The 16,638-nt window shown below is 41.6% G+C and overlaps 1 protein-coding gene across 11 annotated transcripts in view; it reads left to right on the forward strand.

Moving 5' to 3' along the window:
- The window catches only part of RPS6KC1 (ribosomal protein S6 kinase C1), a 91,932-nt gene that overhangs the window by 40,666 nt on the left and 34,628 nt on the right, over positions 1-16,638 (forward strand). For 9 of the 11 annotated variants that reach the window (XR_009724710.1, XM_061348371.1, XM_061348367.1 and 6 more), the window contains 2 exons: positions 1,735-1,853; positions 8,940-9,032. Coding sequence is in view for 10 of the 11 variants with exons in the window: in XM_061348371.1 (XP_061204355.1) it covers positions 1,735-1,853; positions 8,940-9,032 (212 nt within the window). In the remaining variant the exon portion in view is untranslated. Of the gene's footprint in view, positions 1-1,734; positions 1,854-6,701; positions 6,848-8,939; positions 9,033-16,638 lie in introns of those variants that run through there. The other 2 variants (XM_061348376.1, XM_061348372.1) reach the window with 2 other exon arrangements.

Consider the following 16,638-nt stretch of genomic DNA (forward strand, 5'->3'; position numbering starts at 1 on the left):
CAGGCAGAAGCATCTTGCCTTTGCAGACACCTACATAACCACAGGCTGCATGAATGACCAACTTCTTTTGACCTGTTGCTGGTCAGGGAAAGTTCCTCTGTTCAGGTCTCTCTGGTGGCTATGCCAGAGCTCCGTGGTCCAGCTCTCAGACATTTTTCTCTGACTTGCTTGCTTATCTAGCTTGAATTTGGTTGGTGTATCTTCTGCACAGAGAATAATAAGCACACAACAGTGTGGAACAGAGTTTCATAAGAAGGTAAGACAGGCAGCGGTGGTCAGGTACGGGGCTTAGTCTGACAGGCAATCAGCAGCCTGCTTATACACCATCAACTCATCTCTGCTTGCTCATGCTTGTGCTCCACCTTGACCCTCTCCTTTTCCTTACCTTTAATCCTGCTCTTAAACATCTCACAAAGCCTTACACATTGCCACAATCCCCCCATCCCACAAAATCTTCCACAATAACTTTTGCATGCAAGCATTTACACGATAAGGTCTCTGTCAGACATCCCATAATAAGTTTGCTCTTTTTTATGGGACTCATTCTTGATAACCTACAATAATCCTTTTTTTTTCCTTATCAGTTACCAAGTTTCTGGTTGAACTTCTTCAAGGTTACACTCAGAGGTTCTTTTCATGGCCCATTGATCAATATCTCATGAGTTCTAGTCTTTGTTATTGTCTCTGTTATCTGCTCTTGGTTAGGGTTTGTGTATTTGTGTGCTTAATTTATTACCTCTTCTGTTCCTTGCCTTGGCTTTCATGTTGAGTAGCTGTTAGACAGATATCCTTGCAGTTCCTTGCCCTGTTAGAGCATTGGTTTGTGAGAGGTGGTGGCTCGTACCCGTTGGTGCAGAAGCCTATCGTGGCCAAGGCTGTGTTTCTGAAGTCTTGGATGGCCTCAGGGCTGGAAGAGGCTGTCAGGGTCACATGAAGTCTCTGCCATCATTCAGACTTCTTCTGGGACAGTTGTCTCTAACTATGTTTCAGCATAGTAACATCAATTCTCTGTTATAGCAGTTGTGACTCGCAGTCTTATCTTTGCTTGGCGGTTGACTGTTCTGTTGTCATCACAAATTGAGCCTATTATAACAATATACTGCTCATGATAAACTCTTAAGTTTTGAAGTGAAGATGGAGTTTGTGCAGGATCATGGGATTCTCACTTCTTGCAAGAGGCTGGGTAGAGTGGCCATAACACTGTGGTGGTTCAGCCATCTGGGAAGTGAAGTAGTTGGTGTAAGTCCTTCTTCCTGTGTTGCCCCAGGCCAACAGGCAAGGAGCAGCATTGGAAAGCCATGAGCAAGATTTCTTGGTCTCTCTCATGTTGTCTTTTGCCTATTAACAGCATTTCTGGCTTTTCTTTATATTTAGAAAAGCCAATATTAGAAACAGGAGGCAAAACCCCAGTTTCCTTATTGTTTTCTTGCAAATGTCTTATGTCTTCTCTGATTGAGGTTTTTTTTGGAGTATAATGTTTGGATCAGGGGTCTCACTTCTTCTGTTAACATAGAAACATATACACAGAAAACTGAGGTAAGACTCTGTTTACCTTGGTCTGTAGCGAGGTTTGAATTGTTAGTTTTGTAGAACTCTGATATCAGAGTATTTGCTTTCTATAAGAAAACCTATCTGTAGGTTTGATTAGGCATAACCCAAAGCAAACCAAAAAGGTAAAATCAAAGCAGTCATGTGCTTTGATTACTTAGTGCTTCTCTCTTTTCCTCCACTGAGGTGAATCAAGTCCAACTCGTCGTGAAGCAGTGAAAAGGAAGACTGCAGAATACCTTATGCGTGCTGAACAGATTTCCAGCTTCTTCCATAAACCCTCAGAAGATTCATCTGTTTCTATGGTAGGCTTCAGTTTCTTTTCTTTCTGACCAGAATTTCATGTAATTAAATTGTCCTGTCATTTAGCAAAATAAATATGAGCCTGAGGTTCACAAACTGTCTAGGATTTCTCTTTCAGGGAGTCTGAGGAGTGTTTTGATGTTACTCTGTTAAGTTGCCATTCTTCTTGTTTGTGTTTCATAGCATTGAGTGGTTCATTTAATACAGGCCTGTTTTTTTGCATGGTTTCCTCTACTCACAACTTATGTAATGTAAATGATGTAAGCACACGATGATATAAACTCTTTTAATCATGCTAAAGAATTTAAAGCAAAAATCTGTGCTAGAACATAACGTTGCTTTTGACTTTCCCTTGCTATTGCTCAGTTCTGTAGGGAGCAAGAAGGCTGCTGGCTTCTTTAGCCTAGGGTATAACAGTGTATATCAGAAGTGAGTCAAGCACGTGGCAAGGGGACATGAGATGAATTTCCCTCAAAATAAGTACTTAAAATTGAGCAAAGGTTCTTCCAGATCCCTTCAAATGGATATCCTGAAGTGATCAACTGCTTCTTGCTTTTTGAGGAGGTCCTGTAGTAATTCCTACCTTCTTAAGCAGAAACACCCTTATCTGTACTTGTGCAAAAGACAAACAAATCTTGTTCCAAGATACCCTCAATAAATTTCTACTTTGCCCTTCCCCAAACAGTTCCTTTGGGACTTATCTGTTCTTAACTTCAGACTTTTACTGCAGTCATGCTAAACTGTGTGTGCTTGTCAGTGACCACCCTATTGTAGTAAGTATAAAAGTCACCAACTCCCTGTCTCTCTACATTTATATCAAGTGAGGACAAAAGGGGCACAAGATTATTGCTTCTTATTTTGCACAGATCTGAAAATGCTTTAAGGAGACCACTGCTGCAGAAATGGGAAGCCTTCTAAAACCCAGCTCCCTAATAAGTAAATGAAAAAAGCAAAGGCAGTGATTTTGAAGGGTAGCTTTTTAATGTTGCGAGCCCACAAGTACAGTTTTGAGGATGTTCCAAATGGGATATATTTTGTGACATTTGGAGTCTTGCTGCTGCTATGAAGTGTACTTTGAACAATTTAGTGTTTTGGACTGATACGAACTCCTACTAGGTAGTCTTTCTTTGGGTCAAACACCCCTGAAAATGGGGAAGAATCTGTATTGAATGGAAACCTCAGTGTGTTTGGAAACTGCAGAACAAGATAAAAAAAAAGTGAACAACCTATTTTTGCCTTTTTATAAGTTTAAAAGTGAATTGTGGTTGGGAAGGAGGAAGAAATAGGTTGTATTTTTGTATGTGAACTTGAGAGGTAAAGTATTTCCTCTTTTATGCTGGACAGAATAAGGCACATGCCTTCTTTGCAGACCCAAAGGAAAGCAGGACTAACCGGGATAAGACAAGGGGAAAAAAAAGGTGATGAGAATACAAAATTATTCTCCTTCTGTGTTAAACCTCAAACCTGACAAGTTAGGGCAAACCTGACTTTGCACAAGCAAAATGGTGCACCTGGCTTATTCTTCTTTCCACAAAACCCCACCATGTTCCCATGTTTGGCTTTGCTTTACTAAGTCTGTTTGTGTATTTTAATATCCTTTCTTTGCTCTTCATAATGCATAAATTTGACTTTTCTCATAGAGCTTTGGAATTTGCTGGCAGCAAGGGCAGATGGTGCGTCTGGGTCATGATAGTGGTGGTGAGGAGCAGCTTGTTTCCAAGTTGATAGCTGGAAGTGCATTGAGAAAAGGATTGTTGTAAGGGTAGTGGTAGGAACCACTAAGGGTTGGCATGCTCTGTGCTTTGGTTTAGTGTCTTGAGGCAAGTGGGGAGTGTGACTCTCTTGCATGCTGGTTCCTGAGCAGACCTGAATTCTTGCATCTTAGTGCTTTTCATATTTACTGCTCCAGATAGTTTATATTGGAGTTTGCATGAGTTATTCCACCCCTTGCAAACAGTGATAAGTGAGCTGAAATGACCTGCTTCTATGTGTAGCATGTCCTCCTCCTAAAGGAATCAAGTCTATAGTGTACAGGTGTGTATACCTCTTTTCATTGTCACTTCACACCAGCTTGTTGTTTCTCTAACTGCCATTTACATGCCATTGGTCATGCTGGGGCAAGGCTGGTCTGTTGCTACCTCCTGTGGCACTGCTGTAGGTCATGCTGACTGATACCATCTCTTCAAATGCTGGTGCTTGGGCAGGATATTTGTGCCAATGTTTTAAGTAACAATATACAATACCTTCTTTGCCCACATGGATCTGTAAAGAGGTCTCTCATCAGAGTTTCTGGAGACGTACTGAAGTCTGAGAGAAATCACTGGGTGCGTAGGATGCCTGTCCTAGAAGCATGGCCAAGCCAGCACAACTGAAATTGGTTTGTGAGAAAATGAAGGGCAAATCCTGTTCTTTAGCAGTACCTGTGGCAATATTACATTGGCAGAGTGTGGTTTTGTTATGGGAAGCATGGTTCAGTGCAGGGAACATCATGGGCAGTGGGGGTGCTGAGACTGCACCTTGGAGGAAGATGTCTGACTTGTAAGCAGGCATAGGGATTTAAGGCAAAACGTTCTTGTTCATGACCTGATGTTACAAGGCAGAAGTGCTTTGTCAACCGTGTCTGGCGTAGATAGCTGTGTGCTTCCTATTGTGCCCTTACAAGGAGCAGTCACAATGATCAGCATCAAAACTAGGCTTACCTGACCTTCTTAGACATGACATTTACTTCTTTCTCATCCACCAGAATGAGAAACGTCTGGCAAGGGAAGAGGTAAGCTCAGAAGTGCAGGTTCAGTTATCATCCTGCACCCTTCAGCCTCAAACATATCCCAGAGTTGGATGGGGACATACCTATCAGTTGGATACTGAGCCATGTGCAGCAGTCTCAAAAGACTGCCTGCTGAATGCACCCCAAGTCACCCATTTGCCATCTGAACACCACATGAAGGTAAAGCTTGGTGGATTTTCTCTAGGGGTCTGGGGCAGAAGGAAGCAAGCCATTCCCCCCCAGCTTGAAATGCCAGGCCCTTTGCTCTGAAAACCAGATTTCCCTAGAGGCAAAGGCCTGGCATTTCAGAGCTGAGAAGCAAAAATATCTTTGATGCCATGGAAACCAAACAAAGAACAACAGTAGTTTGTTACTTACCTTCCCTCAACAAAAGCCAACAGTGTAGTCCTCAAGGATAGCCTCCTTAGTAACCACCCTGCTGCTGGCAAGTCTGAGTGCTGAAGAGAGGAGCACAAGAGAAAGTGTTTGAAGAACTCTTGGCACTGTTGAAAAAAGGTTATGGGCAGAGGGCTTACAGATGGATAGAAGATTTCTTAAGGCTGAAGAGAAGCACAGGGAGTTGACGCAACTATGACTGACCATGAACTGGGAATTCACTTGACAGGGTCTTGTAAGCATTGAGAAAAGCCTCTCTGTGACCCGTAGGAGACGTGGAGGCAGCTTCTGGAGGTTGTAAACAGGCATGTAGACCTTCTGGGAAAAATAAGCTGCAGCAAATGCTGTCCTCCTCTTCTTCCTTTGGCACAGAACGGCAGCCTCAAGGGCTTTCTCACCGACAAGCACTCGAGGATGCTGTGTAACAGCAGTAGCAGGCCATTTTGCAGATACTGAAGGTGTATTTTCTCCTCTGCCCCTTTAGTAGCAGCTCTGGGGAGCCACCTCCAAACCTGAGTACGAGCTACAGCACAACCTTTACATCTCACTGGACTGACAGTTGGAAAGCTGCAGTCTCACAAAGCTGTCAGCTGCAAAGCCCAGCACAGCTGCATGGGCAGGCTTTGGGTCTGTTTTGACTTTGGTATTTTTATAATGCATGGTGGGTTTTTTTCACTCTTTGAAATCATTTATGATGCTACTTATGCCAAGTTTTTTATATTGAGAATTGTTTCTTTGTGCACATATATATATATATATATATAAGGTATAACGGCCTGGCCATGCTACAGTTACTGAAGTCATTAGATGCAGGTCTCTGAATGGTGAGAGGAGATCACATTTTGATGTGTAGCTCTGCACTGGTGTTTGTGAAAGTGCTTTTTCTATCCTTAGCTTCTGTGGTAACTGCTGTCAAAGGTGGCAACATCAGCAGTTGCATCATTTTCTATCAAATAGCATTTGTGTCACTGAGCTAGGGATAGTGCTCGTGCCTTAAATGAGTTTAACACAAGAGGCTTTTCCTCTTGCTTGGCTCATGGTGTACTTCTCTTTCTCCCCCAGCTCTTACAACTGCTAGCAATGATGCCAAAGCTGAGACAGGAGCTATTGCTGTATTTCATTGTGTAGCTTGTGAAACTAGAGCCTTCCAAAGGCAGGTGGAGGCCACAAGCTGCTGAGTCTTTGCAAAGGGCAGTATCACAATCAGCATCATCCCTTTCTACTTGAAATTAGCACCCACTAGCCAAGAGGTGGTGATGGGAAAGGAACTGGTGATGCCAGTCCCAAGTCAGGTAACTCCAGCTGTGTTGCTCAGAATGTAGTCTGGAAATGGTTTCAAAACACAGAGGGTCTAGGCACAAGAGAGAAGATGCTGGGGTACCTGAGCAGCATGCTGAGCATTTGGACAAGCTGCTGATGGCCACCTGCCAGCAGAGGTAGCTTGCCATTTTCCTTAGAATATAAATGCCTTATTTTTGTAGGCAAAGGAAGCTTTTGACTTTGTTACTCCTTCCTCTATTATTTCGTTCCTCTACTTTTAATGAGAGAGCTAGCTTTTCTTTATTACTGATGGCTGGATGCAGAGCTTGGATTTTCACTCTATTCAGAGGAGCAGGAAGCTTCATAGAGTGCTTAACTGCTGTAGTTCTGGGAATTGGGTATTTAGAGTGTGCTTGCTTCACGACAGAATATGATGCCTCCCCAGCACTGGCCTCTGCTATTAGACTTTGCAACAGTGAAACCAAAATACTGTAAAGAGCAAAAAATAACCTGAAACTGGTAAAAATGGAGAAGCCACTGGGAGCTGTGGATGTGACTGTAAAGCGTTTTAAGGTAAGAGGTGTCTGTATAGTGCGTAAATGAAAAGCAGTGTGTGTACACAGTATTGCTGATTGTGCCACCATTGGTGATGTTCTAGAGAAGGGCCCAAAAGTACATACTGGGTTTTTCTGGGGGCTCTTCAGATACGATGGGTGAAGAAATCTGATTCTGTAGCATTATTGGACTAGTTAATTGTTAGTTAACTCAATAGTTAACTATTAGTTAACTTCTGTAAAAATGTAGGAACTTCATTCATGGTTGAAATGTTATGCATAAGAGAAAACTTTAAAAGCTTTATTATTGAGGAATGGTTCTAAAAGGGAATAACATGCAGATAAAAGTGGAAATACTGTACAGCAGTCAGGAGGATTTGGAAATGTCTCTTTCATTACGGATATTCCTTGGAATGCTTTGGAAATCTTGTCATGGATAAGCTCTGTGTTAGCACAACTTCTTGTTTCAAAGCAAATATTATTGCAGAAGAATTGCACACACTCAAAACTCAACCCAACACAAGAACTCCCTCGACCTTCCAGCAGCTTACTAGGATGTGGAACCTAAATTAGGCTTGGAGGAAAAAGTGCATTTAGAGGCTTTTAATTTCTTCTTCATGCTAAAACCTTTAGATATGTAGAACCTGGGTGGTTTTATATTAACTGTTGCTGGTACTCTTGCTTGGCAGTGTTTAGACAAATGAAGATAACTAATAATCTCTTTTAAACATCAAGCCCAGTAGGTGAACACAAAAGCACACTTTCCTCCATGCTTTTCGAACATGTGTTCATGACCCTTTCTTTGGAATTTTGTGGCCAATGCTTAAATAAATGTTGAATTGGGGAAGGAATTTGGAAGGAGAAAAGGGGGTTGACTGGCAACATGAAGCAGAACCAGTTTTGGGGTGGGATTTGAAGAGGTGCTCTGGCCTTTGGGGACAGCACAGTAAGGATGCTAGAGGAGAAACACTTGTGGGGAAGCAAAGGGAATTGTCCTAGTTCAGGATCTTTAGTTTTTCTGAGCTGATCATACTGAAAAATTTCTTGATCTTTGATACTCAGACATTTTATCCACAGCATAATTGCTTGCCAGCAGTTTTCCATTGTGATGTATTTGTTAAATATTACTTCAGGATGCTGACAAATTAAACAGCTTTTACTTCTTAGAAGCCTTTCAGCTTCCTTTACCTTTGTGCAGCAGCAGTGTGCTGGGAAGGCCAGGTTATGTTCAAAAGGAGTTTGGTATTCAGCAACTCTGCAAATGAATTTACCTTATTTCTGAGGAAGAGATCCAGGTCTGTGGTTCTGGTAGAAGTTGCACGTTGGGTATTTAGAGGAAGATCGATGAATTCTCCTGAAAATGTTAGTGTGCCAGAGGTGTATGTGCTGCTTAAGGGGCTGAGCTTTGTCCCAGAAGACTTCCAGTTGCAATGTTGTTCCCCCTCTGACACGCAAGCTTTGAGTTTGCCCTGAGTAGCTACAAAACATAGCACAGACAAGAATTTATGCATATGAACTGCTTGAATAGTCAGCTCCTGCCAATTCTCTTGCTATGGTGTTAATTTCTAGATGAACGATACATAGCTAGATCCTTTTTCTAGGGCAATTTGAGGATTTCTTTCTGTTGTGCACCTTGTTATTAAAAGGATTTCATAAAGCTCACCAGAGAGCACGAGACCCCTGTTTGTAATTCTGTATTTTATGTTCTTCAGGCTTAAAAAGCCTCTAATTTGCTTTCCTCTCAGTGATCTCTGAATTACTTTGTATCCAGAATACCTGTAAGGCTTTGATTGATTATTGTGATGGGTAAGAACTGAGTAATCAATTGCCAGGTTCCATTAAGCATAGAAAATAGAAAAATTCATTACATTTTCTTTTAAAATTTTGGTTTTCAATGTTACCTCAATGATTTTTATTTACTTGCAAGTTGTTGTGGTTTGTTTTTTTTCCAATCCCTTCCACTGAGGACAAACAGAAAACTTCTCCTTTCATCTTCACTCTCTCTGATTTATGATAAATTTAGTTTCCTTCGGCCTGGCATTTGCTTCAGCAGGCAGTCTTCCTTCAAGTACCACCCTGATTGATGTATCATCTTTGATATCTTCCATTAGCCTCCAGGATCACTAAGTTCAAGGCCCTCTTGGAACCTAAGGAGCCCTGCCGAGGAACTGAAGGCCTTCAGAGTCCTTGGGGTGATTGACAAGGTAATTCTTCAGTGGCTCTTCAAGAATTCAGTCATAAATCGACTGCATGCTGACATTTTGTCTTTGAAGCTGTGGATCTTAAGGATATGAAACAAAAGGGGAAAATGACTCAAATGCATCTGCACTTTAAAATAACAAAAGTAGAAGAAAAAAGGCTTTTATCTAAGCAATTCATGTAAGGTCATGCAAAATGTATTTGAGCTAAAGGATAAGGTACATGTTTGGTGGCATTCAATAGGCTGAGGCCTGTTTTTCAAAAGTGAAGTCATGGTTACAGTGCTGGGGTAAGGACAACTTGATGTGTTTTCGGTTGAATAAGCCGCTGAATATGTGAAATGTAGAGGGTTAGAAATTCCTGCTTCTGAACTGTTACTTGAAATGGGGGCTTGGGGACACATGGCTCTTCTTCCCTGAGAATTTGGAGTTTAAATCCCCCGCCAAGACAGACACACAGCAATGAAGCCAGGTTTGCTTTTGACTCATGCAAATCATGGCTTCCAAGCTCCCAGGGTAATTCCCTTCTTTAGACAGGAAAGCACCATATGGATATTTTTGCAAGCCTAATGAAGAGACCAGAAGAATTGCTTCATTGTTTTGATGATGCTGATTAGTTATCACCCTACCAAGTACTTCTAAGATGATGCATTATTCAGCAATGTGGCAGTGGCTAATGCAGACTGTAAGGACTCATTTCCTTTTTGGCATGCCAGTTCCCTGGTGCCTTTTGATGGTTCCTTATATCGTCTTTGGTTTGCCCGTGATGTACTGATGCATGGTCAATTGATGCACTTGTATCATACATCAGAAAACCTGTAGCTGGTCTCTTAAGGTCTGGATTGCTCGGTTTCTTTTTCTTATTGGACTGATGCTAGCTATGGGGACTGATTTTTTGCTTTTCTTTGCCTGTTTTGTTGTAATTATGTGCCTAAGTTGTAACTTCTCCTCAGAGGGCTATATGCATTAGGTATTATAGTTGTTTTTATAGTACACAAGCTTTTCCCAGCTCTGACTTCACATGCATTACATCTTCTTTCCTCAGTGGTAAGTACAGAATTTAGCCTGTGTTCCACTTAGTATATGTATCAGGGAGACAGGTTGGAAAGAGCACCTATCTGTTGAATTAGGCACTAACTAAAATTAGTAGTCACTAAATAGATGCAGTAGGCATGGCCTTTGTGAATTAGCCTGCCAGTGTGAGGCTGCAGAAGTGTTGGAAGTGAACCGTTTCAGTATCTTCATTTTTGCATAATACTAAACAGCAACTGGAAAAGATGCTTGATCAGAATGAAGCTTTTGGTGGGATCAGATCTCCTCGATCTCTCTGAGCACACAGCTCCAGTAAGTGTTGCAGGTGGGAGCTGAATGTGTCCAGATCTTTCAGGCACAGTTGGGAAGAATCAGAGCTCTGGTGATGATAGAAATAAAAGGTCTTAGTGTTGGAAGTGTGTGTGAGGAATAACGGGCCCATGTATACAGCTGGTATGCTCATGTGTGAACAGTATCATAAGGGGCAGAGTTTATGTTTAATTATTGTATGAAAAAGGGGGCAATATTCTTTCAAGCATCTTTGTACTCTGCATCCATGCTTCCAGATTCTCCTTATGAACTTCATCTTATTCTGAGTATGCTGCCTTTTGTTTTCATCTATTTTGAGGTGTTCATAATGTGAGGTGAATGAAAAACTGCTTTAAGCCCAGAAGTTCAGAGCATCTTTTACTTGAGGTTTATAATGAATACACAAAATGTGTGTGAATAAGAAGCAGGAGTATGCACGTGTATCTGTGTGCTGGAGACGATGCCCCTGCCTTTGGTTTAAAGCACCATCTCACCTCCTTCCTCACCATCACTGTTCTTTGCCTCCTCCGCTTACATATGCCCTGAAGCTCACATCATGGAGAAATCTGAATTGATGTAGAAGTATCCTCACTGGAGCCAAGTAGATGACAGAGGGTGTTTGCTTTGGAAAGTGGATTCTGATTTTCAAGGCCAGTATTGAAGATGCCATGCTTTTGGTCACAAGTCTGTAGCAGATTCAGCATCACAGAGTTTTGCCTGAACTCCTGTTCTAACCCTGTGGTAGCTGCTTCAGTTTCAGCAGAAAATGGGTGTGTAGAAGGTAACTGGCATATTTTAACTGCTGTCTTGCCTAATCCTGTGCAAGACTGGCTTAAACACAGCCTTAAAAATGGTGGTGGTTGCTTTGCAGACTTGTTCTCCTGCTGCTGCTTGAAGCCCTGAGTGGCGTCTGTCTGCTACAGTGCTGCCTCGAGAAAACCAGCTGTTAACCTGCTCTCCATCAAATGCTGAAAGGTTCAGTGCCTTCCCTCAGAGTAATGTCAGTCTTTGTTCTTCATCTGAAGCCTCTTGAAGTGTTTTGAATTGGCTTCGTTTTCACAGACAAAATGCTTGTTGCTACCTGAAACTCAGGGTTTTTCAAACTACTTTAGGCTAGGCAGAATGATTAGGCATTTAATTTTAGCCTAGCTTATTCCCAGTGTGCCATCCTTCCCTCTTTTTCTGCCTTTCCACCTTCCTTGTCACCTTAACAGTTTTTGCTGTGTTGACCCTTTTCTGCTGAATCTGAGTTAGAGATCTTAGCATTATTAGACTCTCTAAAACATGAAGAGTCATAGAATGATGACCCTATCCGTGCCTTGCCTCGCCTCCCATCCTTCTGCTCTCATGCAAAGGATGTGCTGTAAGTCCAGCTATTTTACTAGACCCAAGAGGACTTACACTTTGCTTGAGAAAACCAGGTTTCTTGAATCCTACTGCTGCTATGCTTGCTCACTTTGTGGTGTCAAAGGTTAACTAGGTGGTGATTGCAGGTATTTTATGTGTTTGTTATGGGAAAAGTCTACCAGTGAGTAGGTTTCTGAAAACAGAGGTTTAATGTAATCACCAGGGTGGCTTTGTCCTGCAAATGTTGTGGACTCTGATGTGCTGCTGATCGAGCAGCAAAGCTCTTGTTAGTGTTACCACAGGTACCACGTTGAAAACGGGCTAATATCTAAATATTTTACCTGCTGTTATCACCAATGTAGAATGGTCAATTATTTTATCAGTTCATTTAGGTTGAAGTAGGAAACTTCTTTTTTGGAATAATAGATTTTGCTTTCAAAATTTGCCTAATTAAAAATCAAGGTTGCAGATTCTGTGCTGAGTTTCTGCCCTAGGCAAATCTTTGCTTTGAAGCTATAACTGGCCCCTAAAGAAACGACTTTGTTATGGTGCTGCTGGATACCTTGACAATGCTGTTTCAACCCCAATTTCTTATTCCTCTGTTATTTAGATTCATTCAATTTAAAGATTCATCTTGAAAGCAGAGTGCATTAAGTAATAACTATGCCTCTGTAACCAATGACTGTCTTTTATGTCTTTTCTATCCCCTCCCTTGGTCCCCCATCAAGCCACATTGTCTGTGTTGGCACTGGTGTGACTGTGATCTGTCCTTCCACAGATGTCTGTACATTTGGGCTTGTTGTTCAATACGCTGTTTGTTAAGCTCTGTTACACAATCTGAAAGCTTAGAAAATAAAATACTCTCTTTGCTAAAATTTTCTGAGTTTCTGGAGAGGAATCTAGAAATAAATAACTTCTCTGAAGAACTGGAAGTAATTCTCTTCATCTTGAATATAGAATCATAGAATAGTTAAGGTTGAAAGGACCTTAAGATCATCTAGTTCCAACCCCCCTGCCGTGGTTATGTTTTGTGGCTGTTGTGCTACCGTGAGAAGTCTAATGGGAATACGTTTGGATGAATTGACCTTAGAAATAGGCAGTACCACCAAATCAGTGTTATTAATTATTTAGAAAGGGTGATTACTACTTGTCTACATGACGAGTGAAAGTGCCAAAAAGCAGGAGTATGCAGAATATATGTAGAGTTCACATGCATAATCTGCAGCTCCATAGTTGAATTCAATCAGGTTATGGTTAGTTTTAATGAAGTTTAATCAGAGGATAGGAGAAATGGGCTTGTTTTATGGCAGTGTGTGTGTGGTGCGTGAATAACACTTAAAAACTTCAATGCTCAACATTGTATTTCGAGGTGACACAAGGACTGTTGCAGTTGTAAAACTGAGTTGATGATAGCAGATGTTTTTTCTCTCCTGGCTCTCAGGTGCACACTGCCAAGTTTCTTGTAGATCATCTTATGGATTTGAATGAGTGGCTGGGTGTATATAAGGGGTATGGGGGAAAGGGAGCTGTAATCAACAACAGGATCCAGCACAGACATTCATTATTGTTTCATTATGGTGCTTGGAAATAGAAACTGGCTGTAAGCATGGTATAGTGAATTCAACTGACTAGCAAGGTTTCCTCATCCAAACAGGGCATAATGGAAAATAGCAGTGGCAAAAATGGTTGCAAATCTAAAACTGAGTAATAGCAGTAACTGTTAATACAAATAAGTTTTTAAGAGCTTGGTTTATATTTTGATAACCCTTTAGTTTCTTAAGTGACTTGCCACAAAATCAAATCAACTACAGGGTCTTTGTCAAAACTGATTTCTTGGCTCACTGCTTTCCTTTCCTTGTCTCTGTGGGATTATTTGTAAGCTACAGTCACGTTTCAAGCCCCAAGTAACAAAACTTACTCAACTTCAAAACACATTCTCTATCCCACCTTAGACTCCTGTCCCTTCTTCTGTGCCCAAACCCCTGACACTTGTTTTCCTGAAGTCTTTCTGTTTATACCAGTCTGAACATTTCTGGGTGTTCTGTTGTCATAACTCTTAGTCTCTCTTTAGCTTCTCTATCTCACTATTTCTTTTGACTTCAGTGAATGTTTTGTTTCATCTGACATGAGTCCTAAGATTGGGTAAAATAACACAGACTCTGCCCTTCCCTTTATAAAATAGGAACTAGATTATTGACTATTTCAGTGCAGGCCTCCAAAAAGAAATAATTTCTAGAGGTAGTTTATTTTAAACTTTTATTTTCTTTTAAACCTTTAAATATTTAAGTTTGTCTTCTTAACTGTTACTAAGTTGCTCAGTCCGTAATTTGTGCCAGGCGATTAGTTGGTGATGCTGAGTGGCATTTCACACTGTAAACTGTGTTCTCTAGTAAAACCTGCCATATATATGTCCTAGGTTAATATTTCACCATTTGTCATTCACTGGCCAGTTTTTAGTTTGCTCTAAGAATGTGGACTTTCCTCTCTGTTACCAACCAGCTAAAAGTATTTAAAAGTTTGACTCTATGCTACTTTCTTAGCATTTGCATTATTTAAAGCTGCACTGTTTGTCTTTTAAGTACACTATTATTGCAAGTCATAGAATATACAAGCTCTAAGTTCCTTAGATAATGGTTTGAAAGGAGGAATAATTGCAAACTGAAGATAATTCGTATTGCACAGGTACAAGGATAAGCGATAATCACATTTCTCATACATATTAGGCAAATGTAATCTTTTTATAACAACAGAGGGAGACGAGCGAGAGTCTGGGTGGTGTAATCTGAAAAGTGACAAGAGTAAATCTGTGTTAAATGGATCTTTTAATCCTGGAAGCCTTGACAGGACACAGCTGAGGAGAGCGGGGGGGATTGCACCCCTGCTTCTGCCTCGTCACCACAACCCTACCCTGAGTGTGGCATCCTGCTCTGTGCCAGCCCCTGCTAAGGTTTTCTTGCAGTCCAAAGTACTCATGCTAGACTTGGGTGACCAGCTTGTCTTGTCACTACCTGTAACAGGATTTTACAGCTGTATATGCAAGGAGAAGAATCCTGAGTGATCATCTGATACATGTTTGAGTTTGTAGGACTTGTGCTAGAGAATATATCCTATGAAAATGGGCTGATAAAATTGGGGCCATTCAGCCTGGAGAAGAGAAGCTGTGTGGAGACCTCAGATCAGCTTCCAGTGTCTGAAGGGGGCTACAAGGATGCTGGAGAGGGACTCTTCATCAGGGACTGCAGCAACAGGACAAGGGGTGATGGGTTCAAACTGGAACAGGGCAAGTTCAGGTTAGATCTAAGGCAGAAGCTCTTCCCTTTCCTGTGAGGGTGCTGAGGCGCTGGCACAGGGTGCCCAGCGAAGCTGTGGCTGCCCCATCCCTAGCAGTGTTCAAGGCCAGGTTGGACAGAGCCTTGGGCGACATGGTCTGGTGTGAGGTGTCCCTGCCCGTGGCAAGGGGTAGGAACTGTGTGATCTTAAGGTCCATTCCAAGCCAAACCATTCTATAACTGTATGGTAGGAATGCCTTTTTTTTAGGAGCTAAGGACCAGAATTACTAGATGGGCCACTGGTGACATTATTACCTGATGTGTTTTCAGTGTAGAATAGTAATTTAATAACAGAATGGAGCTGTTTTTAAAGTAATTCCTAAGCTCTGGTGTGTCTTCAGAACCTTTCTGGTATCTGGTACTGCAGTAAGAGATCCTATTTCGTTTTCTTTGATCAGGCACGAGGCATTCTTCAGCCTGTGTTAGTGACTTTAGAGTTATGTTCTTGTAAGCAACATGTTTTAAGGTGCTTATTTTGGTCAGTGTTAAAAGCTTCTCAAGTAAATGAAAAGCACAGGTGTGTTCCGTGGCACATCCTGATAGTGTGAAGACTAGAAAAGAGTCAGTATTAGATGCTGTGTGTGGGGTAGAGAGGGGAAAAAGAAAAGAAAGGGGAACTGGGGGAGCAAATGTCTGCAGTGTGACAGAGGACTGCATTTATGTCAAAGCCACCCCGCAGGAGAGCAGTGCATTTAGAGCAGTCCTTAGTTCTTCCAGTGTTGTCCCCTGCGACCTTGGTTGGGTGCTCGGTGGGGTGACTAATGGTTCAGCACGTCCTTTTTTCCTGGTGACTCGCCTGTTGCCTGCCTCTGGGTTTGTGATTCCCCTTATGCTGACTTCTGCAGTATTCCTTCGGTCTCTTATCTCAGGGCTTTGATGCATATGTTCTGAAGGTGGCCACCGTGACTTTGGGTGGCAGCAGATGGTAAACCTTCAGGCTGCCACCGGCTATAGTGGTGTTAAGTTGGAAACTTAACGTTTGATGAAGAATCAGTAGTGCATATGAAAGAGCTTTTACTGCAGAAATATCTTTTAATTAAAAAAATTAGCATACCGAAACATTTGCTAATTTCTGTGCATTTAAAGGATCCTAAAATGAACTGTTTTCTTAAAGCTAGACTAGGGTTATTTACCAGGCAGGTTTTATTTTATTCTTCTCCAATTAATTGTACCTCCTATATTGAATTGAGTTTAATTTATTTACCATGAAGGCATTGGATACACTGTAAATCAAATCTAAGAAGCTAATTTTTTTAAGTAGCTGCTGTCAGCATCAGAATTAACCCTTGACTTATGAAAGAACCCTAAAAATCACAAGTAGAAAGTCCTCTTTGGCATCACGGGGTGGCGGGGGTATTGCTTTCTGCCACTCTACTGAGATGCTGCCATGCAGCACTGCTGCGTTGGCTTGTATTTTGGGATATGCCTGACAGCTCAAGTGCTTCTGCAGAATAGGGATGTCTGTGCTGCTGAAGACACTTATTTACATTATATATTTATCTGTGGCAATTGGTATTTGCCTGCCGGTGGTTTTGGCCACATTGAGGTTGTCGTCAATGCAAGAAAACAGGGCAAGGATGAGTAAGCAAAAGTGC

The sequence above is a fragment of the Neopsephotus bourkii genome, unplaced genomic scaffold (assembly GCF_033783945.1).
Source record: "Neopsephotus bourkii isolate Nb327-2 ecotype Australia unplaced genomic scaffold, CSIRO-AGI_Nbou_v1 NB_354, whole genome shotgun sequence".
Lineage (NCBI taxonomy): Eukaryota > Metazoa > Chordata > Aves > Psittaciformes > Psittacidae > Neopsephotus > Neopsephotus bourkii.